General features: G+C 57.9%; 1 protein-coding gene across 7 annotated transcripts; it reads left to right on the top strand.

Moving 5' to 3' along the window:
* Nucleotides 1–26,843, top strand: TCF3 (transcription factor 3). Of its 7 annotated transcripts, none has more exons than XM_042023355.1 (13): nt 1–162; nt 1,771–1,820; nt 7,303–7,405; nt 7,956–8,095; nt 8,211–8,337; nt 9,218–9,276; nt 9,988–10,066; nt 11,173–11,246; nt 11,877–12,080; nt 13,490–13,613; nt 14,345–14,492; nt 19,370–19,514; nt 20,398–26,843. In XM_042023355.1, the coding sequence occupies exons 1-13, from the start codon at nt 54–56 to the stop codon at nt 20,449–20,451; spliced, it is 1,416 nt and encodes a 471-aa protein (XP_041879289.1). In that variant the 5' UTR covers nt 1–53; the 3' UTR covers nt 20,452–26,843. The 7 variants fall into 7 exon arrangements, with proteins under 7 accessions (XP_041879289.1, XP_041879288.1, XP_041879287.1 ...); XM_042023354.1 differs by lacking the exon at nt 20,398–26,843 and adding an exon at nt 18,451–18,674; XM_042023353.1 differs by lacking the exon at nt 20,398–26,843 and adding an exon at nt 18,448–18,674.
* Nucleotides 26,844–27,965: the final 1,122 nt, after the last annotated feature.

Raw genomic sequence — 27,965 nt, 5'->3', positions numbered from 1 at the left:
ATGGAAGGGCTTTTCTCTCTCCTTGTTTGCAGCCCGGTTTCCTGCCCAGCGAGATGGGAATCGCCAGCCCCAGCACGCTGTCCCCCACTGGGGGCAAAGGGGGGTCTCAGTATTTTTCTTACCCCAACAATCCTCGCAGGAGAGGTGCTGAGAGCAGCATAGGTGAGTGGCTGCGTGTCCCCCGGGTGCCACCACGCCGCAGGGTTGTCACCTGGGCAGGTGCCCTTGTCAGATCTGCCTTTGGGAATGAGGAGCTGATGCTGGGAATGAGGGCGTTGATGTTGGGAACGAGGGACTGATGTTGCCATAGGTGCACCTGGCATGAATTTGGCATTTGCTCTTTGTTGGGGAGGGAATGCATATAAATACCTCTTATCTATGTAGAGATATCTAACTTCAACAAAGGGGTGCTCAGAGGCAGGTGCAGTTTCCCTCTTTCTGGAAAATGCCAGATTAGCTGAAAGCAGCAAAGCTTGAGGTTCTTCTAAAAACACCTCCAGCCACACTGCACATCACTCGTCCTTCCTGGAAAACCTTGGGCTGCCTCGGAGGCTGTTTCCGTGGCTGGTGACCCTCCTGGAGCTGCAGCGGGCAGGACTGGCAGGAGCAGGGCGTAGGAGGCAGCAGGAGGTCCGGGCACTGTGCCGTGGGACTCAGGGAATGTTTGCTCCAGGAGCTCTCCCTGCCTGCTCCGGGGTTCCCAAGCAGGACTTGCCCATGTCTGGATCGACCTGGGAGTAACTTTTACCACAGGCTGGGGTCAGGTGTGAGTTTAGCTTCGGAGGGAAGACAAGCTCCACTTCCCCAGAACTTGTGTTTCTTGTCACAGTTCCCCCTGCAGCCTCCAGAGCCACTTTCCTGCTGCTATTTCGGGCTTTCCCCAACAAGTGAAACCAGAAGTGACCCAGTGATGGGTGCATTTTTCAGTGCTTTTCAGAAAAAGGCACCTACTGTGGTGCTGCCACTTCAGCCTGGAAAATGATTCTTTAGCATTCTGTGGGGTGAATTCCTGCTCTGGAGGTACATCCCAGCTGAGTCCCTGGCTTGGCAGGTTGCTGTTGTTAGCACCCTGCACCCCCCAGCCAGGGCTTTCCTTAATTATGAAAAATAATAAAAAATAATTATGAAAAAAATAATTAAAATAGTTATAAAAATAATAATTAGGAAAAATGGAATTCTAAAAAAATTTAGCCTGTGCTTCCCCTTGAGCCACTCCTGGGTGTTTCCCTACCACCTCCCTGAATTGTCCCCTTCCCCCAGGACACTGTGTCCCCCTCCAGAGCTGGAACGGGAGGGATGGGCTGGGGTCTGTCCCTGGGAAGCACATCCCTGCCTCCTGCAGCAGTGAAGCTTTCCCAAGTATATCCCTGTATAGGGAGCAAATGAAAATACAGCCCAGCCCTACACGTGTTCCCTTTCTGCATCCTCTCTCTGCAAACCCACTTCAAGTTAAAGTGTTTCCCAAAAAACCCCAATGAGGGGTTATAACATTAAATGTTATTACATTTATGAGCTCAGTCTCTCCCAACAAGCCCTTGCTGTCCTGGGATCTCTGTGTGGCTGTGAAACCTGCCCCCAAAAGGTGCAGACGAGATTTGGAGGGGCTCATCCTTGGACATTTTCACTGTTGATGCTTCCTTGGCCATGGGACATTTGGGATCTCAGCCCTGTCAGTACCTGCAGTTTCCAACCCCGGAGACTTTTGCTGCAGCTCGTTTTCCCCTCCCTGTAACCCCTCTGAAAACTCAGATCCTCTCTTCTCTAACACAGATGGACAGCCCAAAAAGGTTCGGAAGGTGCCTCCTGGACTCCCCTCCTCGGTAAGTGGCAGCAGCTCCTTCCCCGTTTCCCCATCCCCTGGGACCCATCCCTACTCCCTGTGCCACAGCGCTGCAACCCCAAACATCGAGGGCTGAGCTTTTAGCGGGACAGGGAAGGGTTTCCCGTGTGGGAGAACGGGGGAGCTTTGGGAGAGCTGGGTGGGGAAGAAGCCCGGGGCCGTGGCCTCGTGCCCCGCAGCCTGGGCTGGGTTTGACTTCGTGTCGCGAGTGAAAGGCGAGCCCGGGGCTCGGGTGTCCTGCAGCAGGGGAAGGGGAAGCAGCGCAGTTGTGCCAGGGGCAGGCAGCTGAGCCCGCTCCAGGTGTGCGCTGCTTTGCAGGAAAGCTGAGCAGCCTGCAGGAATACGCTGTCCCCGCTCCCGCGGCTGTTCGGGGAGTGAACTGAACAATGTCTTTGTGGCTGGGAGTAATGGGATCTCCAGGAAAGCTAATTGGGGCGGGCTGGAGGGTTCCTGCAGGAACACTGGAGCTGTCTGGCGGCCGGGGCTGCATTCCTGGCTGGAATGTTTGCATGCTTGGAGGGGGACGGTGCTGTCCCATTGAGCTCTGTCCCATTGGGCTCTGTCCCCAGACCAGGGCTGTGCTGAGGATGTGCCCTCACTCCCTGCCAAAGCTGCTGTGACTCTCTCCCATTCCCAGGGAACACCCCATCCATGGGGGAAACCCGTGCTGTGGCATTCCCTGACCACTCGAGCAGAGCTGTAACCTCCAGCACAGGCTCTGCCTTTGGAATTGGACCCCGAGGTGCTGGGTTTGGAGGATAGACGGAGAGGAGGGTACCGAGGGCTTGCCAGGTTGGGCTCGCCGACCTGGGGGTGTTGGAGGGTCCATGTGGATCCGTGTGAGGCAGAAACCAGCTCCAGTTGCACCAAGAGTCTGTGTTTTTACAGGGAAAACCTGCTCGAGTCACAATCCATGTCGCTGCCTCGAGTTTCTGTGTGAAATTTGGGAGTGTTAAACCCCAGTCAACATGTGGGGAAAACATCGCCCCCGACAAATGGCCTTTATTGGCCTCGGATTTCAAAGTGCTGGGGCTTGGCCCGTCCTGCTGGCAGAGCCCTGGAGGGCCCTGATTCCCACAGGAGGGGCTGCTTGGCATTTGCCACAGCTCAGCCCCTTCCCCGTGTCTGAGTGACACCTGCACAGCCTTTCATAGGATCATGGAATGGTTTGGGTTGGAAGGGGCCTCAAAGCCCATCCAGTGCCACCCCTGCCATGGGCAGGGACACCTTCCACTGTCCCAGATTCCTCCAAGCCCCAATGTCCAGCCTGGCCTTGGGCACTGCCAGGGATCCAGGGGCAGCCCCAGCTGCTCTGGGCACCCTGTGCCAGGGCCTACCCACCCTCACAGGGAGGATTTTTTCCCCAACATCCAGCCTAAATCTCCCTCTTTGCCCTGGCTGTTGCCTCGGCTGCCCCTTGATGCCAGAGCTCCAATTTCCAGAGCACGGGCTGGTTCTTGTCTCTTTCCCTCACCCTCCCTGTGCTGGGAGCTCTGGCTTCCTGGTTTGTTTTTGAACTTCCACACCTGGGGAGACAGATCCGTGCTGAGGCGGCAGGAGAAGTGTGAAGCAGAAGGAGTGGCCTCAAAGGCAGCGGATCAAAGGCTCTTTCTTGTCTGACTCGCCCATGCAGGAGCCCGCCCCGTGTTATCGCTGGACCCCGTGCAAAATAAATAGGTTAATCAGCATCTTATTAAAATGAAGTGCTTTAATCTGTAATTCCCGAGCTGCTTTGAAAACTCGCCGAGGTCAGCGGCTGCAGGAGCTGAGGGTGGGTGGGTGAGCAGGGAGTGATGCCAAAGGCACCGAGAGGCACCAGCAGCGTGAGGGGGTGCAGGGGCTGTGAGCAGCGATGCCAGGCAGGGACAGGCACAGAGGTGCCTGCACTGGGAACCCAGGGCCTTTGGGCTCAGGGCTTTTGTCCCGAGGAGGCCACGGAGATGCTCCAAGGGCTGGAGCTCCTCTGCTCTGGAGCCAGGCTGGGAGAGCTGCGGGTGCTCACCTGGAGAGGAGAAGGCTCCAGGGAGAGCTCCGAGCCCCTTGCAGGGCCTAAAGGGGCTCCAGGAGAGCTGCAGAGGGACTGGGGACAAGGCATGGAGGGCCAGGACCCAGGGAATGGCTTCCCAGTGCCAGAGGGCAGGGCTGGATGGGATATTGGGAAGGAATTTTTCCCTGGGAGGGTGGGCAGGCCCTGGCACAGGGTGCCCAGAGCGGCTGGGGCTGCCCCTGGATCCCTGGCAGTGCCCAAGGCCAGGCTGGACGAGACTGGAGCACTCTGGGACAGTGGAAGGTGTTCCTGCCATGGCAGGGGTGACACTGGATGGGCTTCAAGGTCCCTCTGAACCCAAACCATTCCACAATTCTACGCAGTAGGTGCTGGGTTGGGGCTGCCCTCAGGGCATGGAGCCCCTGGGAGTCTTCCTGCAGCTCAGGAGCTCCTGGCCGTGGGCTGCTGTGTCTGGGCACAGGATCCAGGGCTGGACGTGGCCCCACATTGGCGTCGGCACCAGAGGAACCCAGGCAGGGATTTTGTGCAAGTCGGTTCCTGCAGGGTTTTGTTGCCACAGTGAGTTCAGTGCCTGGGAGCTGTTTCAGGCTGTGCATTCCCAGTCTGGTCACTGCTCTGTTTAGCCTCAGTTTGCCCAAAGTCCCACCCCAGCTCCTGCATTTAAGCAAGAAAAACAGGGAGGAGAAAACAACCCAAGACCACAAAGCGCTGCGAATCCCAGCGCTGGGGCTGTTGGAGCGGCTCTCGCCGGCCGCGCTGGCAGATTTTAAGCGGAGGAAATGACCTCACCTGGAGGTCCCCGAGGCCGGCGGCGGCGTGAGGGCTGGGGCAGGGCTGGGGCCGGGCTGGGGAACGGGCCTGGCCCTCATTTCCAGCTGCCTGCAGCGCCCGGCCCGGCCCCGCACACGGCTCCGTGCAGAGAAGGATGGAGCTGGCTTTTCACAGCCTCCCCTGCGCTGGGCAGCAAAAGGGAAAATCAGCAGGGGTCAGGGCCAGGATTGTGGTGAAACTTGGCCCCCAGGATCCAGCAGGAGATGTTGCGGGAGTGGTGGAGCAGGGTGGATACACGGCAAGGTGAACTCCCTCCCCCCTGCTCTGCTTCGCCCCCCTGGTCCCTCCATCGCTGCGATTTTACCCCCCTTGTTTTCTCGGTGGGTTCCTGGCTTGGCTGTTGGTGCAGCTGCCGGGCGCCTGGCCCCGAGCCAGCCCCTGCCAGATGGCGCGGGGCTCTCAGACGTGCTGCACTCCATTCCCTGTCCCGGCTCCCGCTATTTAATCAAATTATAGGAAAAGTCAATTTGCTGGATTCCCGTTCTCCGCTGCCTCCCCCATCCCCCCCCAGCCCACGCGTGGCTCCCTCTGCCCACAGCACCCGGCAGCAGCCTGGACCAGGGCCTGGAATTCTCTTTTTTGAGCGAGGCACAAAGGGCAGCTGCCAGTGTGTCAGGATTTGCCCTTCCCCCTCTCTCTTTTTTTTTTTTTTTGTCTTTATTTTACAAGCTCCCTGTAGAATCACAGAGTCATTAAGGTTGGAAAAGCCCTCTAAAGGTCACAGAGTCCAACTGTTCCCCAGCACTGCCAAGGCCACCACTGACCCACGTCCCCACGTGCCACATTCACACATTGTTTGAACACTTCCAGGGGTGGTGACTCCACCACTGCCCTGGGCAGCCCCTTCCAGTGCCTGACAGCCCTTTCCATGAAGAAATTTTCCCAATATCCAGCCCAAACCTCCCCTGGCCCAGCCTGAGGCCGTTCCCTCTCCTCCTGTCCCTGTTCCCTGCGAGCAGAGCCCAACCCCCCCGGCTGCCCCCTCCTGTCAGGGACTTGTGCAGAGCCACAAGGTCCCCCCTGAGCCTCCTTTGCTCCAGCCTGAGCCCCTTTCCCAGCTCCCTCAGCCGCTCCTGGGGCTCCAGCCCCTTCCCAGCTCTGTTGTCCCTTGTTGGATTTCTGGGGGGGCTTTGGGGTAGTGTTTTTAAACAAGAAGAAGCCTGGCAGCGGCTGCCCACGGCCATGGTGGAGTCACCATCCTGGAATTGTTCTAAAAACGTGTGGATGTGGCACTTGAGGACAGGGGTTAGTGGTGACCGTGGTGGTGGTGCTGCTGCTTTGATGTTGGACTTGATCTTAAAGGTCTCTTCCAACCTTAAGGATTCTCTGATTCTGACTTTTATTTCCCACCATCAATTTTGCCCCTTTTTGCTGGTGAGGACCAGGGCTGGAAGGGAGCAGCTGGCTGTGGGGAAAAAGAAACTCAGGCAAGTTTCCTTCCCAAAGAGAACCGTGTGTGCCAGGCAGAGCCCAGCCCCTGCCCCACCTCTGCTTTCAGCTGGATTTAAAAAAAATGATTATCGGTTTCAGAATGAATCAAAGGGGATGAAAATAAGCTGTGACAAAAGTTCTCACATCATTCTGAGTGCTATTTCAGTTTCTTTGAATGCCGTTTCGGTTTCTTTGCGTGTTGAATTTGTGCTTTAAAAAAAGAAAAGTCTGTTTTTGTCCTGGCAGAAGCTGATTTTCAGTCAGGGCTTTCTAGGATGGGCTTGGTTAATTTAGAAGGGAAGGAAAAGCTTTTTCTTCTGCTTAATGTTCTGTTAAATCACAGAGCTGAGCAGTGCTGCAGAAATCTGTCCCAGGAGCTGTCCAAGGGCTGTCTGAGAGTCGTCCCCTCCCCTGTGACAATGCCTGTGAGGGGCTGCTCAGCCCCCCCGTGCCTCAGTTTCCCTTCAGCCTGCTTTCCCTGTGGGCTTGGAGCAGGGGCTGTGCTCGGGAGCCTGGCACAGGGCAGGGTTGGCACAGGGGGGTCCTGAGGTGCCCGCTGCCCCTGCTCAGCCCGTCCCCCTGGTGTGGGGTCACTGCAGCAGTGGTGGCTTTTGTGGTTACCCAGAACAAGTTATAACCATGGAAAACGGAACTGGAGCGGAGTCGAAACTTCTGCTGGAGCCGGGCAGGTTCTGGGGACCACGGAGGGTGACAGGAACACAGAGGAGTCCTGTGCCCTCTGCCCTGTCCTCTGTGCCCTCTCCTCTGTCCCCTGTCCCCTGTGCCACGCCCTGCCATGGGCAGGGACACCTCCCACTGTCCCAGGCTGCTCCAAGCCCCAGTGTCCAGCCTGGCCTTGGGCACTGCCAGGGATCCAGGGGCAGCCCCAGCTGCTCTGGGCACCCTGTGCCAGGGCCTGCCCACCCTCCCAGGGAACAATTCCTTCCCAAGATCCCATCCAGCCCTGCCCTCTGGCACTGGGAAGCCATTCCCTGGGTCCTGTCCCTCCAGGCCCTTGAAAGGTCAGTTGAGTGAAGCACTTGCTGCTCTGTTGTGGTGGGAGAGGTGGTCAAACACTGCTGAAGTTTGAGGTTTGAAGTTTAAGCTGTGCAGGGTTGGGGGCAGCCATGGTGAGGATGTGGGGCCGTGGAGTCACCAAGCCCTTCTCTTCAACCCCTTTCCTGCCCCACAGGTGTATCCATCCAACTCAGGTGATGACTACAGCAGGGATCCAGCTGGATATACTCCCTCGAAACCTCCCAGCACTGTGTATCCTGGAGCCTTTTATATGACAGGTGAGTTACTCCTCAGAGCAGGGGCAGCTTTGCCCGTTATGGGCCATGGGAGGGATTGCAATATGGAGGGGGCTCAGGGCAGGAGTGTGTGAGAGACACTGCAGTCCCAAAATCATGGAATCCTGGAATTTCCTGAGCTGGAAGGGGCCCTCAGGGATCATCAGTGCAGCCCCTGGCCCTGCACAGACACCCCAACAACCCCAGCCTGGGCATCCCTGAGAGCGCTGTCCAAACGCTCCTGCAGCTCTGGCAGCCTCGGGGCCGGGCCCATTCCCTGGGGAGCCTGGGCAGTGCCCAGCAGCCTCGGGGGGAAGAACCTTTCCCTGAGCTCCATGCCCAGCCCTGACCCAGCTCCAGCCGTTCCCTGGGCTCCTGTCCCTGTCCCTGTCCCAGAGAGTTTGTCCTGATTCGCTCAGTGGGTGATGCTCAACACAGGCAGGACATGCTGGGGACAGTCCCAGCCCCTCAGCCAGGGCTGATTTGTGTCCCCCCGGGGGCTGGGGGCTGCCTGCCGGTGTCCCTGCCCCACTCAGCTCTGGGTTCTTTGCAGACGGACTCCATAACTCGCCTGACCTGTGGAGTTCCCCGGGTGCCATGAGCCAGTCGAGTTACGGTGCCATGCTGGGCAGCTCCTCGTCCCCGCTCCCGCAGTCCAGTGGCTTCAACAGTTTACATCAGCATGAACGCATGGTAACGTGTCCCATGGCTCTGGCACCTCCTCCCCTGGCACCTGGGTCCTGCCCTGGCTGCCAAAGCCCCACAGCTTTCCCAGGGCCCCTCTCACCGCTCTCCCCCTCCCTGCCAGAACTACCAGCTGCATTCAGGAGAGGTGAACGGCGGACTCCCCTCCGTGTCCGGCTTCTCCTCAGCCTCCACGGCGTACGGAGTGTCCAGTCACACGCCCCCGATCAGCGGCACCGACAACATGATGGGTATGGCCAGTCACCAGAGTGACCCCCTGGCTCCACGGCCGGGCACAGCTCACCTGGAGAGCCAAGGCTTGTGCAAACCTGGTGCCTGAGGCATCCAGTGCACCCGGACACCTTTGGTCCCTCGTGTGTCACCTGTGCCTGCAGTCCCTGCCCGGGGAAGAGGCACAGCGAGGTTCTTGCTGCTGGAGCACCCGGGTGCTGGTCTGGGGGTTTACACCTCGTGGGGTGGGTCTGGGAGGAGCCCAGGAGCTCTGGCCTTATCTCCTGGAGGTGCTGTGGCTTAGGTGAGTTGCGGAAGGATTTGTACCTGTGTGAAGCTGCTCCCCTGGATCCAGAACGGGAATGTTCGTGCTGTGTTTGATACCAACGTTAACCCCCAGTGCTTTAATCTCTGACCCTGCTGAACCTGTTACAAAACCTGCTACTGAAATAGCTCGTGCTCCCCAGGAAATGAGGATCCCAACACAGATTTGTAGAAAAACCCTTGTTTTTCTATGGAGAAGCAAGTTTGGGATTCATAGACTGAAAGTATCATTAAGGTTGGAAGAGACCTCCGGGATCATCCGTTGGTGTTTGGGGGGGTCTGAGATGCCCCATGGTGATGGCTGTACTGCAGCAGAGATGTCTGATTGCTGCTGTTGGCACTACACCTCCAGCCCAGAGCTTGGAGAGATGTCCCTGCAGCCCCCTGAAGGCTGCCAAGAGAAGGTGCCCCATGCCCCAGCTGCTCCGAGCTGGACAAACATTGAATTTTCAAGCAAAGCACTAAAAGCAGAAAACTTCCACCCCAGAGCAGGTGACTCCAGAGAAGGTCTTGTAGGGTGCTGTGTCCTCTGGGGTCTGGGGCCTTGGCAGTGACATCTGTGTCCTCTCTTGGCAGGTAACAGAGGAACCACAGCCGGGAGCTCCGGAGACGCGCTTGGGAAGGCTCTGGCCTCGGTAAGAGCTTGGGGTGGTCCTGACCCGCTGAGGGTCCCTGCTGCTGCAGGGACCCTCTACCCAGCAGGAAATATGGACACATGCTGTGAATGCACCCCAAATCCAGGGCAGCCTCTGAGGGAGGGTTTTCCCCTCTCCGTGTGCTGCCATCTCAGTCCTGGTGCCTTTTGGTGGATGGGGAAACTGAGGCACTGATGGGGAATCTGAGGCAGTGCAGGCTGTGGTGGCCCTGCAGCCCCATTTCCAGCTTCGTGCCCTCCCAGCCTGGTGCTGCTCTGCCAAGACCACCCTACAGAGACCTCGTGGCAGGACTTGCAGGTCCCAGTAGTCCTTGCCCTGCATGTGCTGGTTCAGACTGGAGGGCACTGGTCTCACTGGGTTACCAGAGAGTTGCCTCTGTCCTGTTCAGTGATCTTTGCACGGTGGCACAGGGGTGCTGGCCATGCACCCTGCAACAATTCCTGACAGCTCCTGCTTCCTCCTGAGAGGGGACCTGAAGGGCAGAGGCTGCACTCAGGGGTGGTGACAGTGGGGACAGAGAGAGGCCCCGGGGTTATTGGGGGAACTGGGGGGAACTGGGCTCGGCCTTTGTGCTGGCTGTGGGTTTGGGGAGGGAGATGCCAGCGGGGTCCCAGTGGGTGGTGGGTGCCACTGGGAGGGGACAGCTAGCTCAGGGTGGCACTGCTGACCATCCCCCTTCTGTCCCTGCAGATTTACTCCCCCGACCACTCTAGCAATAACTTCTCCTCCAACCCCTCCACCCCCGTCGGGTCCCCACAGGGCCTCGCAGGTGAGTGACAATGAAAAGGGTAAGGGGGGGCCGGGTTTGCTTTGGGGAGCTCCCAGGCAGCGAATTCCCCAGGTCAGACCCAAGTCCTCAGCCCAGGGCTGGCAGCAACCCCAGGACCTTCTCCTGCCCTTCCTGACCCTGTCCCTGAGTGCCCCATCTTGGAGAGGCTGTGGCTGGATTTGCCTCCCATGGGAGAAGCGCAGCGAGAACTGGGAAGCCACCAAGTGGTTCAAACCCATGTTCAGCACATGCTGAAAGCCCATTCCTGGTCCCCTCGGGCAGCTCAGGTCCCGCTGTGCCCAGCAGAGCTGGTGCCCAGGCCCTCTGTGCCTGGGGTGCAGCATAACCTAGCCCCGAGGTCACAGCGAGTCACTGAGACCGGGGACGTCTGGACACCTCCTGAGGTGTGAAGGGCTGAGCCAGAGCAGAGCCCGCAGTGCCACGCGGTGCCACAGTGTCCATGTGGTGCCACAGTGGCCACGCAGTGCCACAGTGTCCGTGTGGTGCCACAGTGTCCACGCAGTGCCACAGTGTCCGTGTGGTGCCACGCCGTGCCACAGTGTCCATGTGGTGCCACAGTGTCCACGCAGTGCCACAGTGTCCATGTGGTGCCACGCAGTGCCACAGTGTCCACGCGGTGCCACAGTGTCCACGCAGTGCCACAGTGTCCGTGTGGTGCCACGCCGTGCCACAGTGTCCATGTGGTGCCACACAGCTCTCTGGTGGCCCATGTAGTGCTGTGGTGGCCCATGAGCTGTCAAGCAGTGCCGTGGTGGCCTCTGCACTGCCACGGGGAATGGTATGGGGCTGTAGTGGCCCATGCAGAGCCTGTGGTGCCACAGCGGCCCGTGCAGTGCCATGGTGGCCCATGCGGTGCTGTGGTGGCCCGTGAGGTGCTGCAGTGGCCCATGCGGTGCCACGGTGATCCATGTAGTGCCATGCAGTGCCACAGTGGCCCGTGCAGCCCCGTGTGGTGCTGGTGTGGCCCGAGCAGTGCCGGAGCAGTGCCGTGCGTGCCGCGGTGGCCGCTGCAGTGCCCCAGCTGCCAGCCCCATCTAGTGGCCGCCATGGCCGTGGCCGGTCCCCAAGCCTGCGTTTGTCCCCAGGCTCGTCGCAGTGGCCGCGGGCGAGTGGAGCGGGTGCCTTATCTCCCAGCTACGAAGGGAGCCTCCACACTTTGGTGAGTGGCACCAAAAATTCCAGCTTCTCCTTTTCTCTCTCATCCCTCGGGGCTTGGCGGTGAAGGGTTTTTGGGTGACATCCTCTCCCCTGAACGCCTGGGATCAGCTGGTTGGTCAGGGGTGGATATTGGGGTGGCAGCAGCTGAGCAGAGCCCGGTGGTGCCTCCCTGGCCTGGAGTCCCCCAGCAGCCTGGCACCCTCCCCCTGGCCCCAGCCCAGGCCCATCCCGGGCTCTGGCCCAGCCAAAGGGATTCCTGTCAGGTTTCTGCCTCCCTGCCCTGAGCAGTTCCACTTGTGTGGCCCCTCGTGCCTTTAGGTGATGGCACTGGCTGGGGGGGTTATTTCTCTCCATCCCTGCCCTGTGGCACCTGAGTCCAGGACTGGCACCAGCCACTCTGCAGTGCAGGGCAGCAGGAGGCTGCTGGCTTTATGGGATTGCAGTCATGGAATTGGATTGGAATCATGGAATGGTTTGGGTTGGAAGGGATCTTAAAGCTCATCCAGCTCCACCCCCTGCCATGGGCAGGGACACCTCCGACTAGACCAGGCTGCTCCAAGCCCCCTCCAACCCTGGACACTTCCAGGGATGGGGCAGTTAACACAGACCTGTCTCTGTCCTGCCCTTCCAGCAAAACAAAATGGAAGACAGGTTGGACGAAGCCATCCACGTGCTGAGGAACCACGCCGTGGGCCAGACCTCTGCCATGCCCAGCAACCATGGGGACATGCACGGGCTGCTGGGCTCAGCACCACCCCACAGTGCCGCCGTGGGCAGCCTGGGCCAGGCCTTCCCCGCCTCGGTCATGGCCCTGGGGAACAGGCACCCGAGTCTGGTGAGTGTGGGAGCACTGTGGCAGCTGGCAGGGACACGCTGGGGACACGTGTCACGTGCGGGGTGCCCTGGCATTCAGGGGGACGTTGCCTTTGGTGCAGGAATAGCTCAGTGTGGTCCAGCTTGGGTCAGGTGTTGGCAGCGTTGCGTGGGTGACATGCACAGAAGTCACTCCCCATGTTCCTGCAGGGAGAGTTGAGTCATGGAATCCCAGAGTGGTTCGGGTTGGAAGGGACCTCAAAGCTCATCCAGTTCCACCCCCTGCCTGGGCAGGGACACCTCCCACTGGACCAGGTGGCTCCAAGCCCCGTCCAGCCTGGCCTTGGACACTGCCAGGGATGGGACAGCCACAGCTGCTCTGGGGACATTGAGTGCACCCTTGGCACAAGCTCCGTGTGCACTTCCCTTGTTTGTGCCCCTTCTCAGGGCAGGCAGAGGTGGTGAGAGAGCTGCTCTTCTTTCCCTGCAACATGACTGGAAATCCCTCAAAACAACTTCAAGGCATCCCTGGGATATGCAGGGAGGAGAAGAGGGATTCAGTGGGTACAAGAGTGCCAGGTGTCACCAGGAATTCCCTGCTCTGAATGGTTTGGGCAGGCACCGTGTCCCTCTGTGCACGTGGGGAGTGCTGGTGTGTGAGGGCTCATTCCAGCTCCAAGGGAATGTGATGGATCCAGGGTTCCCTGAGCATGTGGATGCTGGGGTCCTGTGCTGGGTCACCTGGGTCCCCTCTTGTCTAGAGGCTGGTGACCACAGCAGCACATTTTTGGCAGAGCTGCTTGCCTGCTGCAGCAAACAGTGACACGTCTCCAGAGAACCAGTTGTGATCCCCTTCCAGGCTCCCTGGATTCTGCTCCTGACCTGGGAATGAGATGTGTGTCCTCTGTAGGCTGCTGCCAGCTGGGGAGCTAGCAGGGCTGGCTCTATCCTGTCACTCCCCAGCCTGTGTAGCAAAGCCTCGGGGCCGTGGGCTCAGAAGGGGCCCTCACCCTTTGCTTCCAGCTCCTTTGGAGCCAAGTTTATGTTGCTGGGATGTCCCTTTCTCTGGTGGCACTTGGGAGGTGGCAGAAAGAGTGGTGCTCAGTGGAGACAGGACACGCGTCCTCTCCGGTGTGCTGCCTTACAGAGGGGCTGTTCCTCGGGGGGCACAGCACTGACAGGGGCTCTGGGCCGGGTCCGGCTCCTGTTCAGAGCAGGGGGCTGCAGTGCCCCCACCACGGTCCCTGGGGAGCTGTGCTGGAGCAGGCTGGCTCTTCCCTCCCTCATTCCCAAGCCCCAGGTGTGGGAGCGTGAGGGGAGCTGTGCCTCAGCCCGGTCCGTGGAGCCCCAGGGTGTCCCTGGGTGGCTGTGCTGGGCTGACTGTCCCCATTGCCCGCTGGCCATGACACAGCTCTGCTCATTGTGCTGCAGGTGGGAGGAGGCCACCCCGAAGATGGGTTGTCCAGCAACCCCAGCTTGCTCCACAACCATGTGACACTTCCATCACAGCCCAGCTCCCTCCCGGACCTCAGCAGGCAGCAGGACACCTACAGTGGTAAGGCAGCTCTGCACGGGTGCAGGATGGGGCTCACCTGTGCCAGGGGTTACCTGTGCCAAGGGTCACCTGCTGGGAGGCGTGGGGATCACCTGTGGGGTTTGGGTCCTGCCCTGTGCAGCAGCAGCCCGGAGGAGATGGATGTCTCTGCAAGGCTGGTGCTTCCTTGCAGCATTCACGGGGCAGTTTCTACTTGGAGCCTTTTCCAGAGGTTTCACAGAGTCCCAGAATGGTCTGGCTTGGAAGGGACATTAAAGCCCATCCCATTCCACCCCTGCCACGGGCAGGGACACCTTCCACTGTCCCAGGCTGCTCCAAGCCTCATCCAGCCTGGCCTTGGACACTGCCAGGGATCCAGGGGCAACCCCAGCTGCTCTGGGCACCCTGTGCCAGGGCCTGCCCACCCTCCCAGGGAACAATTCCTTCCCAGTATTCCATCTAACCCTACATGTCTGACCTGTATTTTCCTGTCCCCCTGCCAGGTGTGGGTGCACAGTTCGCAGTGCTCTGCTGTATAGGTTGGGTTCCTGTGTTGGAGGGTCCGGGAAGTAAGGGGGAGAACAGGGAGCGTCAGCAGGGCAGAGCCAGCACCCCTCCATCTTCCCTGAGTGTGGAGCAACAATGCAGGATGAGTTTGGGATGCCAGTGCAGGAGCAGGGCCTGGGGACCCCCCAGCCTGCTGTGTAGGTCAGGCCCCTCAAACCCTGGGTGTGGCTCTGCTCTCTCTGCAGGCTTGTCCGGGGGGCTGGGGCGGAGCAGCGTCTCCTCAGGAACAAGCGAGATAAAGAGGGAAGAGAAGGAGGATGAAGAGAACACGTCGGTGGCAGATAACTCCGAAGAGGAGAAGAAGGAGCTGAAACCCTCCCGGAACAGAACAAGGTGCTCTTTGAACAGGTCTCTCCCTTCACTTTCTCTGTCCCCAGGCCAGGGGTGTTTGGGCTGGGGGGCACTGGGCTTGGCCCGGTTTGGCCTGGGGTCACCCTGCGGCACAGACCCCCCCAGCCCCTGCCCACCCTGGAGCCTGGTGTGGTCTCACACAGCCTGGGCTCCTGCTACTGCCCCAGGGGGAAGGGTCCCTGCCACCCTCCTGCTGGCTCCTGTCCCTGTGGCCTCGAGGCGTCCTCATGCTCCTAAAGCAGAGGGAGGCACCTTATCCTGCACTCACCTGCAGGCTGTGCAGGGAAGGAGTGAGTGCTCAGCCCCAGGCAGGGACAGTCTGACCCCTTCCCTGCCTTGGGGCATCTCTGCTCTCTGCTTTGGGCTCCTGCATCCTCTCTCACATCCAGCCAGAGGAGTGGCAGTGGCTCAGGTAGAGTCCTTCAGCGTGCTGGCTGCTCTGCAGCCTCGCCACCAGCTCGGAGACCTCACCAGGGTGATGGTGCCCAGAGAGGCAGCACCAGCGCCGCTGCTGCCCTGGAGGCAGAGGGCTCCGTCGTCCCAAATTCCAGCTGGGGATTCCAGTGTTGGCCTTCACCTTGTCTGGGCTGCCCTGCACTCTCCCAGCAACAAGCTCAGGCCTTAATCACATTGTGGTTTCTTTCTTTGCTGTTTAAAAACAAAACACAACAAAAAAGAGGCAGAAGAAGAGCCTTAACTGCTTCTCTCCGAAGCCCCTGCGTGTGCCTGCGTGTGGCACAGGCCAGCAGGTCCTGGCAGGGCACGTGGGGGGCTCGGCATCTTGGTGCCTCACCGTGTGTTTCTTGTCTGTGAGTTGACCAGTGCTGAGAGTGCACGCGAGGAATGTCCCTGTCTCGTTCTTATTTTAAACCATTAGTCAAGATGAGGATGAGGAGGACGATCTTCTTCCCCCAGAGCAAAAAGCCGAGAGAGAGAGAGAAAGGAGGGTCGCCAATAATGCCCGTGAGCGCCTGCGGGTTCGTGACATCAACGAGGCCTTTAAAGAGCTCGGACGCATGTGCCAACTGCACCTAAACAGCGAAAAACCGCAGACCAAACTGCTAATCCTACACCAGGCCGTATCAGTCATACTGAACCTGGAGCAACAAGTTAGAGGTCAGTGAGGGTCCCGGAGTGGTGATATTTTACGTATCTGATCGGCACGGGGCTGTCTGTCTGTCTGTCTCCTGTGACGTGCTGTGGTGCCTCGCACTGTCTCTCTCCCTTGTAGCCTTGGGGACCAACCCAAGGCTGTCGATGTCCTTTTTATGTTGGTTTTTTTTTTTTGCCTTTTTTGCATCCATCCCTGCTGTTCTCTCCTTTGTCCCCCGCTGCCACCGCGTGTGCTGCATGCCGGTCCCGCGGGGACGCCTGTGCCGTCCTGCTTCCCTGCAGCCAGGAGCGCTCCGTGCTTGGCCAGCAAAGTGACAGAAACCCCACCAGGAAATCTCCCAGAGGGGTCCAGCTCTGCCGTCTCCAAGGGCTGCTCCAAGCACAGAGCCCGTTCCTGTCCCTTCTGTGTGCCTGACGGGGCTCTACGCCCCTGTCCCCACAGTGTGGCACCTGGCAGAGCCCTGGGACCATGGGAGCTGTGCGAGGGCAGCAGGATGCCCTGGGCTGAGCAGCCCTCGCTGCCTGCACTCACTGGTGTCCGACACAAGCTGGGGGCACTGTGCATTCCGAGCCCGGAGCTGCCAGCGGGCACCTGCAGGCTCTGCCCCTCACCGGGACACCCTCAGGGCACCCTCGCTTCCTTCCACACGCGTGTGCACCCATGGGGTGTGCGCCCATCCCAGGGAGGGGAAGCGAGGGGCGGCTGTTCCGCTCCGAGGACGTGGCTGCTTTGTCCCGCACCCCGCAGTGCATGCTCCCGCTCCCGCTCCCGCTCCGGCCCGCGGCGGGCGTGCCGGGGCAGGATAACTCCTTTCTCTCTGCAGAGCTGTCGTAACACGCGTCGGGGGCTGTGCCTGGCTGTGCTCCTCTCTGCTGGCCTTGCTGTGCCTTGATGTTGGAGTCCTTTGTGCCTCTCTTCAGTTTGTAATTTTTTGCCTTTCATAACATGTATATTTTTTCCTGTCTTCTTTTTTAATTTCCCCTTTCTTTTGATTTTTTTTTTTTTTTTTTTTTGAGTTTTTATTTTTTGGTTCTGTTCTTTCCGATCTCCTACAGACAGTCCCCAGCCGTGACCTCTCGGTGGTCCCACTCTACCTTGTACTTGCTGCTCGCGGATGCCAGGCAGGACCGAGGGTGGGGCAGGGCTTAGGCAGAGTTGGCACCGTGCTCACTTTGGTCTCCCACGCTTGTCCCTTTTTAAACCCTTCCTGGAGGCAGCCAGGGAGGTGGCTGAGCCCTGCAGGCTCCCTCAGCAGTTAGTGCAGACAGGCAGTGTCCCCTCTGTGGGTTTGTGCTGCTTTCCAGGAGAGAATCCCACCCTCGCACCCCTCTGGCAGCACTGCCATGGGAGCGGGGCCATCAGGTCCCTGTGTGCCCAGCCAGGGCTGCCAGGATCCTCCCGCTGCCACAGCAGCTACAGGAAGGGAAGGGAGGAGACTGAGGAGTTTTAGGCTGGTTGGTGACCCCCAGGGGCACAAGGCAGCCGAAGCAGCCCCTCCTCACACAGTACCAGCTGCCAGTGGTACGTGCTGGTGGTGGGGAGACGGCTCTGTCCTGCCCAGCTGTGACATCCGAGCCTTGTCCCTGCTGGGGGAGCCACCAGCCAGGACTGTGGCCACCAGCAAGGACCTGCAGCCACTGGCCTGTGCTGGAGGAAGGACGTGGGATCCTGCTGTGGGGGGCACAGGTGCCAGGATGGCCCCATCCCCCTGCCCGTCCTGGGCGCAAGGAGAGAAGGTGGCAGTGCCAGCTGGGGCAGCGAGGAGGGGACACAGGCAGGGACAAGGCAGCGAGGAGAGGGTGCAGCAGGGACAGTGGGCAGCCCTCTGTCCCACACAGGCCAATGCCTGCCCGGGAGCCCTTGCTCTCCCTTCACACGGCTGTACACTGTCCGGAGGCTCTCCAGGAAGGCTCTGACTCTGCCGCCCCTCTTCGCTAAAGGCTTATCCCCACAGGCTGTCCCAGTGTCAGCTCTCACCCAAGGACCCTCCTCAGATAGGTGTCTTCCTGCAAGAAGTTTTGCTCTGGGGGCGAAGGTCGTCTGGGCTTAAATTGGGGGTTTCGAGGCAATGGGCAAGGCCACAGTTCAAGATGCTGCCAGCACAACTTTGTTTCCCCCCATCCCTGCCTGTGTCGGGCATCCCTGGGGAGCTGTCAGCAGTGGGGCTCTCCCAGAGCTTCTGACTGTGCCTGAAAAAGACAATCACCCCTTCTGGTGGGCTTCTGGCTGTGTGGAAAGATCGGGATTCAGTGTCTGCATCCGAGTCTGATCCTCAGAGCAGCCCTGGCTCCTGCTCTCGATGCTGCCCCGGCCCCTAAGAGGGTGCCAGGCCAGGCTGCTCCTGCTGCTGCAGCACCACCACTGCTCCAAACACCTGCACTGGGAGCTGCAGATGGAATCTGGGAAGGAGATCTTACAAAGAGGGATTTGCTTCCTGCCAAAATCTTTCCTTGGGGGACAAACCTTATGGTTTTGGTGGAGACCCTCCCCCAAACTGTGAGTTTTCAGTCGAAAACAAACAGGAAGGCATAATTTTGCAGAGCGTAGAAGGTGTCGGTGGCGATGCTCCATCACTGCCTGCCCTTGCCCCCAGTGCCCCCTCCAGCCCCCTGGGCACCTGGCCCTGTGCTGGCAGCACCTTCCCCTGGCTCGCAGAGGTGACACAGCCCGGGCTGCTCTGGGAAGCACCCGGAGGAATTGGCTTTGCAAAGTGAGGCCGTTTGGGCCGTTTCCAGTGGACACCCGGAGCACTCCCAGCACGGCAACATAGAGCTCCCCCTCGGTGCCACCCCCTGACTAACCCCTGTGGTGCTATGAACCCAGCAGTACAGACGAGGCCTTGTCACTGGAGGACAAAGATCTGAGGGACCGGGAGAGGAGAATGGCCAATAACGCCAGGGAAAGGGTGCGTGTGCGGGACATTAACGAGGCCTTTAAAGAACTGGGACGCATGTGCCAGATGCACTTAAAAACGGACAAAGCACAGACCAAACTGATCATCCTACAGCAAGCGGTGCAGGTCATTCTGGGCCTGGAGCAGCAAGTACGAGGTATGGTACCACTGGCAGGTGCATTTCGGGGCCTGTCTCTCCCCCTGTCTCTGCATGCTCGTGCTTCTCTGTCCTGACTCCTGCTTTCGGTGTGAGGTGTGTGTTTGCAGTGCCAGCAGCACCTCTGGATGCTGATCTCTCCCCAGCCCCGGCCCAGGGTGGATTTGAGGCTCCTCTCTCCCTCTCCGCTCATGCTTAATGGGAATTTGGCACCTGGATTCCATTAAGCAGCTTTGGAAAATTCAGTCCTCAGCTCTGAGTGCTGGCTGAGGCACTTGGGGGTTCCTGTAACAAGCACATGGAGATGCCCTGGCACAGAGTGCCCAGAGCAGCTGTGGCTGCCCCTGGATCCCTGGCAGTGTCCAAGGCCAGGCTGGAGGGGGCTTGGGGCACCCTGGGATAGTGGAAGGTGTCCCTGCCCATGGCAGGGGATTGGAACAAGATGGGCTTTAACATCCCTTCCAACCCAGACCATTCCATGATGCCATGTTTAAATTGGCGTGGGGGTGCAGCTGGGCCTGGGTTCTGCTCGAGCAGGGGCCTGGCTGGATTCGCTGTGGGGAGCAGCGAGCGGTGCACGGAGCCCATCTCCTCACACGGTCCATGGGCCTGCCCGGGACTCTGTCCCCACTGTCCCTCTGGGGTGCTGCTGCCCACACTGAGGTTGCTCCCCTCCCCTCCTGTTTTGGGCACAGAGCGCAATCTGAACCCAAAAGCGGCCTGCTTGAAGCGTCGGGAAGAGGAGAAAGTGTCCGGAGTGGTAGGAGACCCCCAGATGACACTTTCAGCTTCACATCCTGGTCTAGGAGACGGTCACAACCCTGTTGGACACATGTAAAGGTACCGTTCCCCACCTGTGATCCCACATCCCCAGCCCTGTGCCCACATGCCGTGCTCTGCTCCGGCTGCTCAGCCCGCTCCCTCAGCACCAGCCCTGCTTCATTTACCTGAAATCAATGACTCGCATGTGGGCAGGGCCTGGCACAGGGTGCCCAGAGCAGCTGGGGCTGCCCCTGGATCCCTGGCAGTGTCCAAGGCCAGGTTGGAGGGTCTTGGAGCAGCCTGGGACAGTGGAAGATATCCCTGCCCATGGCAGGGGGTGGCACTGGATGAACTTTAAGGTCTCCTCCAACCCATTCCATGATTCTCTCTGTGTGTCATGTGCCCCATGGACACCCAAAGCCTCTGGCCCACAGGAGGGTGCAGCCCCACTGCTGGGATGGGGGGATTTTGGAGCTCTCTGAGTGGGCTCAGCTCTGCTCTGCACCTCCCAGTCCTGCCCCAGTTGGCTACTGGAAACCAGCAACTCCTTTTCCTTGCAGCTCTATGAGATGGAATGGGCAGGTCCCAGAAATGCCAAGAGAGTCAGAGAAGGTGAAAATCCCCCAGGGAGGCTGTGGCAGGCACAGGCTCCGATGGGCTGTTTTTAGAGAACCCAGGAGCATCTGAGCCTGTTTATCCAAGCAGTGCAGAGATGGTGGGGGGATTGAGCAGATCCAGGAGTGGCAGGTCAGGAGCTGATCCCATGGAGTGCACAGAGGAGGACACAGTCCCTTGGTGTCCCCTGCCCCAGTGGGTGCCTGGGGATGGCCTGACCAAAACAAAGCTCAGCTGCAGCCCTGTCCAGCCCTGCGGGGACAAGCTGCAGCAGGAGCCAGTTTTATTCTCATTTGGGTTTCTATCACTTCAGACTTTCCTTTTTTTTTTATTATTTTCTTTGTAGATCTTTTTGTTCCTCTGGATACGGAGATCTGTAGGAAGAAAACCCTCGGTGTGACCTGCAACCTTGCTGAACCATAAACTGTAGTACTGCTCATACTGACACACGCAGACGGATCCTGGCGTGACGTAAGGGGTGGAAAAAACACTTTGTCAGAAACAAAACGGAAACAAAAAAATTGCCTTAAGTATAAAGTGCAGAACAGTCAATACATATCACTCAGTTAGGAGGGGGTGGCGTGTTCTCTTGGCTTGTTCACAAGCAGCCAGCAGCAAAATTGTGCCTAAGCTTGATATTTCTTTTTTAAAAAAAAAGAACATTAGTTATGAGATTTTTTATGTAGAACAAATAGCAATGCCTTTTGGTTTTTTTTAGCTTCTTTTGCATATGTTTTGTAAGCAACGAAAAATTTTTTTTTGTATAAAAACATGTCTTGTACCCTCCGCTTTTCTGCTGCTGTTTCTATAGTTAACGTTGCATCTTTAGGATCAACCAGAATATTAAAATTGTATTAAGAGAGACTGGATATAAAGAGAGGAATTCTCAGATTCGGCTCGGAAAGCCACTAAAAGCGAATGTAGCCACAGTGAGGGAATGTTCTTCCTTGCCTGGCTTGTACCTTCCATGACAAAAAACAAACAAACTCATGTGCTGAATTCACCATCTCTTTGCTTCGGCCACTTCTGATTTGGGAAAAGGAAGTCAAACAGCAAAGCAAGTGGCAGCAGTGCTCCCGCTCCTCCGGGCGGTGGCCGAGGTGCTCGGCGAGGTTTGCTTTATTCCCGGAGATCCCGAGGCCCCGCGGTTCCCTGTGGGAGAGGACGTGGCCACAGCTGTCCCAGAGCGTCGCCGTGGGGAGGATGAGCTGCTGGGAGAGAGCAGGCCCCGAGTGGAGGAGAACCAAGGGACTGAGGCGCTTCCAGGTGAGCAGAGCAGCAATGGATGCACGAGGGAAGCCTCTTCCCACATGCCAGAGCTGTCGGAGGCACTTCCAGGAGCAGTGCTGAACAAAGACCAACTGAACAAAGCTGGAGCACTGGCAAGAGGCGGAGGCAGCCGGAGCACGGCAGCAGCAGCAGGATACAGGGCCAGGAAGCCGGGCAGCAGCAGACCTGAGGATGCTGGAGGCAGGAAAGGAGCAGCGACCTGGTTCACTCCAGCCCTCGGCAAAGCCATGACGAGCAGCAGGATCCCTCCTCCTTGCAGTGGAGCCACCACCCTCAGAAATGCAAAATGCTGGCTCGGGGAGAGGGGTGGCTTCTCACCCTGCTGTCACCTGCTGTCACATCTCCCGAGCATCCTTGGAGGCAAACTGAGCTCAGCACGGTGCCGTGGGATGTGAGTGGCCACTGTCACCTGCACGTGGGCTTCTCTCTCGGCACTGAGAAGGAGGGCAGCAGGAGCGCCTGTCCCGCACCATGTGCTCCAGCAGCCAAGCTGGGCCAGCCATCCCTTCACTCCGAGGGATTCCCAGTCACTCCAGACCACTCTGGTGTGCTCAGCAGGAGGAGGATCCCTGGCAGCCCCTCTGGGTGCCCCGGAGGTGTGGAGCAAACAAAGAGGTGCTGGGCAGTGCTGAGCTGCAGCAGCTGTCTGGAGATGGCCATGGAAAAACATCCAGCAGGAATCTACTCTTGTTTCTTCCCTCTCCTTCCCCTTCTGAAACATTTTGTGCCTGGTTCCTCCCAGCTCTGCAGAGCCCAGTCAGGCAGGATGGTGCACGGGACACGGGTGCTGGTCTGGGGGGATGTGGGGACCCCCCTCTCCCCTGCAGGGTCCGTCTCTCCCCTGTGCTGCTCCAGCCTGGGCTCCTGGGGAAGCTGTGTTGCTTTGGCACGGGGAAAGGGAGGGACTGGCAAACAGGATTAGGTCCTGTGGCACTTCCCAGCAACCCCAGGCTTTGGCATAACCTGGTGCTCCTCCATGCTCATGGCTGTGCTTTGTGCTCTGGCAAACCCTGCTGGAAGTGCTCAGGGCAGTGCTTATCTCCAACCCACACCTGGGCACTGTGGCCTCAGTGCCTAGAGCAGCTCCAAACGGAGCCACTCCAAGTGCCAGGGCAGGATGGGACTGTCCCTGCTGCCCCTGGCCCTGCCCTGGGGCTCCCCAACATCCAAGCATCGCTCTGAAGCTTTTGGGTGCTCCTGGCTTTCCCCAGATTGCTGCTGCCAATGAGTGAGACCTCAGCAGCCCCAGCTCTGTCCCTGGGAAGGCCAGCAAAGCTCAGTGGTTCCAGTAGCCCAGGTTCTTCTTGCCTGTGTCAACAGACACATTTTTGCCTAATCAGCTCATCAGGTTACGACACTTCCCTCCCTTGGGTTCTTCTGGCTGCCGAAGCAGCGCGCAGGGAGATGGATGAGGTTTTCCTCTGTGTGTGACAGCCTTGACTCCCATTCATGCTCTGGAGTGCAAATCGGAGGGCTCAGCAGCTGCTTTTTTGTTTCATCCATGAGAGCTCCTGCTGCACTGGTGAGACCGTGCTGGGGCTGCACAGTACCCACTGCTCAGGGGTTTTGGCTGGCTCAGTGCCCCTGTCCCAGGGCCAGGAGGGAGGGAGCGGTGTCCCAGGACCAGGGCGGGATGGAACAATTCCCCAGGACTGGGAGGGATGGAGCAGTGTCCCAGCCCTGGAAAGCTTGAAACCCTACAAAAAATATTTAAAAGTGCTTCCCAGACCCTTTGATTTTGCCCCAAGAATTGGAGGTGGCAGTCATGGACAACGGGACTTAAAGAGACTAGTCAAGAAAAATCCATAAATGCAACAAAATTGGAAATCTGAGAAGATTTATGAGTTGTGCACAATTTTGCTGAACTTCTTCATCCCCTCCAAGTCCTGAAGGCCAGGAGGGAATCCTGATGAGCCAGAGCCTTTCTCACCATCCCTGAATCCCCAGGCATTGCAACAAAAATGGGGCTTTTCAGCTGCATTTAGGTGGTTTAAGATGTTATTTTGACAGCAAACCCGGCCAACTTCCTTCCATGGCAAGGCTTGGGTGAAGATCCTTGAGTATAAGCCCTCAGAGCCAGGGTTTGGAGAGATCATCTCAAAAGCACAATGTAGGGGGTGGCAGTGCTGTCTCTGGAGCTGCCTCGATGGCACAGGGTGGGAGCTTTGTGTGCCAGCCCAGTGTGGCCTCAGTGGCATCTCTGCTTTCCAGGTGCTCAGGGAACAACTGGGAAGAGCAGCAAGGAAAAATTCCTTTGTCTTGCCAGCGTGTTTGGCTCGGTGTGAATATGGTGCCTGTAACCTGCCAGGGGAAGTGGCTTTTCTGAAAACGACCGCTGCTGGGTGCTGTCCCCAAAAACCACCAGCCCAGCCCCAAAATGTCACCCTGTAGCCATGAAACTCTTGTCTTTAGGTGTTGTGGTCAGCGAGAGCCAGGTCTGTGCCCTGCCCAGCCCGCAGCTCTGCTCCATTCCACTTGGGATCTTACAGATCCCCAAACCTGCCTGTCTGCGTGTCCCCCACACCAGTGCCAGGAGAGGTGTCACAGGTGGGTGACATGCTGTAGGGTGCCATTTATTCCATTTTCTCTTTCCTCTCTCAGCCTTTGCTTGCATGGCTGCTCCTGGGGACACGCGCCCTCTTCTTTGGGGGCCACTGAGCCCCCCCAAAGCTTCCTTCATCAGACAGGGGGGCTGCCTGCCCTTCTGTGCAGCTTCTAGTTCCTCTTTTCCCAGGCTGCATCCCAGTGAAGCAGCAGAACTGGGACACTGCCATGGGGCATTTCTTATGTCTGGGGTCCCCAGCCCAAGGGCCTCCTCTTTCCCCCCTCAGCCAGCCCCCTGCCTCCCTGCACACAAGCTGTACATGCCACAGTACTGGGGAGTGTCTGGAATCCAGTCTATGAACAGTCAAATTGCAGATTTTTGTTCTTTCTCCCTTTTCACCTGCTTTTGCCCCAGAGCAAAGCAGCTGCAGCCTCCCGTGGGCTGGTGCTCAGGCAGCAGTGGCAGCCTGGCTGCTCCTGCTCACAGCCCCAGGGAGCAGAATTCCAGCTGTTTGCCCGTGACCCTCCGGCAGACCTACTCACAGCCTGCCTGGAGTTCAGCCCCAGCCAGCCTCTCTCGTGGCTCTCTGCTCCCCTGCTTTCACAGCTGTCCCACAGAGGTGTGTTGGCAGGAAGGATGGAACCTAGCTGGGGTTTCCTCAGGAGGCTGCAATTCCAGACTCGGTGCAGAAACTGCTCTCCAAGGTCCTTTGTGTCTCACCAGTGTCCCCACTGAAGCCAGCAGAGCCTTTCAGGCCCTTGCTGGGTGATTCCAGTTGTGGGGGCTTGAGAAACAGGAGGCTTTGGAAACCCCCAACCCCCTGAGCTTTGCTGCCAACTTTGCGGCCAGTGGAACCCAAGTTCCTCTTGCAGGCCCTGCTGTGCTATCCTGGGGACCCCGGACCAGCTCCAGTTCCACCCGTGGGTTTTGGGAGGTGAAGCAAAGCTGGGGATGGAGCTGGGCCAGAACAAGCCTTCAGCCCCTAGCCTGCAGTGCTGGCTAACCCAGAGCAAGCCCTGGCCACTGGACTCCCCCATTCCTGCCCGACACCAGCAATAGCAAGGCCTGTTTTCTGTACCCTGAGCTTGCACAAGGTCTTTGCCCTGTTAAATCCTATGCAAATCTTATCCCTCTTCCCTCTCCCGAGGCTCTGCAGATCCCAGCCCAGCCTGTTCACTCTGCTCTTGTCCCTGATTGCCGAGTTGCTGCTCCCTGCTGCCCTCAGGGTCCAGCTTCACTCCCAGCAGCTCCAAAAGCATTTCAAGACCTGTGCTCTGGAGCTGGGAGGGGGCAGATGAGACTGTAGGAACAGCCAGCTCATACTGAGCACTGAACTGGAGGGGGCAAGGCCTGGTCCTGGGGCTCCTTCACGCACCCTTCACCCTCCTGTGCCTTCTGCTCGATGCTGGTGGGGCGCTGCCAGCATCCTTCGTCCCCCCAGCCCCCTGAAGGGAGAAGCTCTGTCCCACCTTGTTGCTGCCCAGACTGCTCTGTTCTAACGCCTGAGCCTCAGGCTTGGCTGGGCTGCTCTTCCTTCAGCTGCCCCAGGCCTGAAGGAGTGTTTGCCTTCCTCCCACGCTCCCCAATCTCTCCAGCCAGCATCTCTGAGCTGTTTCCCTTTGCAGAGGGGCAGCCCAAGCCAGCAGCTGCCCATCGGCTGGGATGCAGGCGGGAGAATTTGGGAGTGGATGCTGCTGGTGTCCCACAGCACAGCGGCCTCTTCCTGCCCTTGGGGCAGGTGTCGGGGGACCTGGTGCTCTGTACTTTGATTTCCAGGACAATTCAGCCCTTCTGGGGAGCCGGCACTGCTGTGCCTTGGCCTGCAGGACTCCCACGGGGAGCTGGGCTCTGGTTAGGAGGGTGGTGCAGGCTCCACGTGACCTTCTGCCAAACCTTGTGTGTCCATCTGCAGCCCAGCTCAGGGCCAAAGGCAGTCCTGGTTTCTCTGTTCCCCTGGTTTTGTACCCCTCCTTCTCCTCCGGGCTCTCCCTTCCCACCTTGGCTCTGCGTGGCTGCAACACCAGCTCAGGAGAGCAAAGGGGTTTCTGCTTCCAAAGGGGGTGTCCTGGCACCAAGGCCTTTTGCCAAAGAGCATCCCCGTGCCCCGCATCCCTGGGCTGTGCCCGGGGGAGCCGTGGAGCTCCTGGCAGCAGTGAGTGGGGACACCGCGGGTCCCCCTTCCCGGGCCCACGTCTTCCCAAATCACTTGAACCCACCAGCTTTTGAGCAAACCTTGTAACACGGAGCCACTAGGGAGGGAAGGAGCCATGGCAAGCCACGCACCAGCCGTGTGCCAGGAGAGGGGAAAGAAGCACCTGGTGAGGCAGGACAGGGAGGATCCCAGCCCCACGCGTGGGAATGACCCGTTGGGTGCCGAGGGCTCCGGCTCTCCAGGGAAACAAAGCATTCCTGGGATGTTCTTTCTCTATATTTTTGTAGGAATGGGGGGTGGGAGAGCAGATGGGAGATGCCTCCAGAAGTTGTTTATTTTTAACCCTGTAGAAAGTTTTGGGTTGTTTTTGGTTTTTGGCCTTTAAAATAAAAAATGGTCCTTGCTTTTGATGTTTATGCTGCCTACCTGTAAATCCAGATGTACTTAAGTGGCTGAAATCCTTGTTCTTAAATCAGATACACATTATAGTTTTGAACTATATATATAGTAAATATATATATATATATGCCTAACCCAGCAAAAAAAAAATAAAAAAATAAAGTATTTGGGGGTGGGAAATACGTTGCTCTTTGAAATGAATCACAATTGGGGGATGAAATTGTGTTTCTGAGTGCCTCAAGATATGAATTGTTTTCATTTTTTTAAATAATTTTATACAAGTGTCAAAACAGCTGGCTGGATTATTTGGAATTTTTAAATAATCCTAACTTTTTTAAAGTAGATTTTGAGAACTGTCCTGTATATAACAGTAATGTAGCAATAAATGTGACATTTTATAACAATATTACTTTTTTTTCCCCCATGTGTGTCCTTCAGATGTTGTATCCCTAGGAATAAAAAGTTGGAATAAAGGCTTTGCCTTGTACTAAAAAACAAAAAAAGAAAGAAAACACCAGACAGGTTTTCAGACGCTCTGGGTGTGGATCCTGCCCCCCTGTATCACTGTTGTTTCCTTGCCTCTGTCCCTGGGGAGCAGCCACAAGTGGGAAATCCAGTTAAATGCCCCCAGCCCCTCCCAGGAGCCCAGCACAGACTGCTGATGAGAGAAATTCATCAAATCAGAGTCGTTAAGGTTGAAAAAGACCTTTAAGATTATCAAGTCCAACTGTCAGCTCACCACTAACCCATGTCCCAAGCACCACATCCATTGGTTGAGCACTTCCAGGAATGGTGACTGCCCCCCTCTGCCCCAGGCAGCCTGTTCCAATACCTGACAACCCTTCTTGGGAAGAAAATTTTCCTGATATCCAACCTAAACCTTCCCTGGCACAACCTGGGGCCGTTTCCTCTCATCCTGTCCCTGTTCCCTGGGAGCAGAGCCCGACCCCCACCTGGCTCCATTCTCCTGTCCTTCAGGCTCCAACGATCCCCAGGACTTTCACAGAATTACAGATGGATTTGGGTTGGAAAGGACCATAAAGCCCATCTCGTTCCACTCCCTGCCACAAGTAGAGACACCTTCCACTGGACCACAAGCCCCATCCAACCTGGCCTTGGACACTTCCAGAGATGAGGCATCTGCCTGGAGTAGCCTTCCTTCCCCAGGCAATTGCTGCCTGTGTTTTACTGTGCTGCTCTGGCTCGGAGCTTGTCTGCACAGAGCAGGACAAACAGTCCAGACTGACTGAGAAGTGGCTCTGGCAGTGGTTGGTTAAATCTCCCTTAGCCTTGGGTTCCCCCTCTCAGCAGTGAGCCAGCTCTGCCCTTCCCAAGCTGCTCTGAGTGCATGGAATGACAGTCCTTCCTTAGACTCCATCATAAAATCACAGGATCATTAAGACTGGAAAAGACTTTGAAGGTTACCCAGTCCAGCCATTAACCCAGCAGCAGCACCATGTTCACCACTAAAAATGTCCTCAAGAGGCACATCCACACATTTTTTGAACACTTCCAGGGATGGTGACTC

This window comes from Corvus kubaryi, unplaced genomic scaffold (genome assembly GCF_017639235.1).
Source record: "Corvus kubaryi isolate FWS band 111438036 unplaced genomic scaffold, C.kubaryi_AGA036_p1.0 37241, whole genome shotgun sequence".
Classification (NCBI taxonomy): Eukaryota; Metazoa; Chordata; class Aves; order Passeriformes; family Corvidae; genus Corvus; species Corvus kubaryi.
Note: the sequence above shows the minus strand (reverse complement) of the source record. Positions and strands in the feature narration are given on the sequence as shown.

Coding starts and splice junctions, on each gene's coding strand:
- TCF3 (XM_042023349.1), top strand. CDS start 54: ATGGGAATCGCCAGCCCCAGCACGCTGTCCCCCACTGGGGGCAAAGGG. Junction 163..1,770: donor AGGTGCTGAGAGCAGCATAG/GTGAGTGGCTGC, acceptor TCTCTAACACAG/ATGGACAGCCCAAAAAGGTT. Junction 12,081..13,489: donor GGAACAGGCACCCGAGTCTG/GTGAGTGTGGGA, acceptor ATTGTGCTGCAG/GTGGGAGGAGGCCACCCCGA.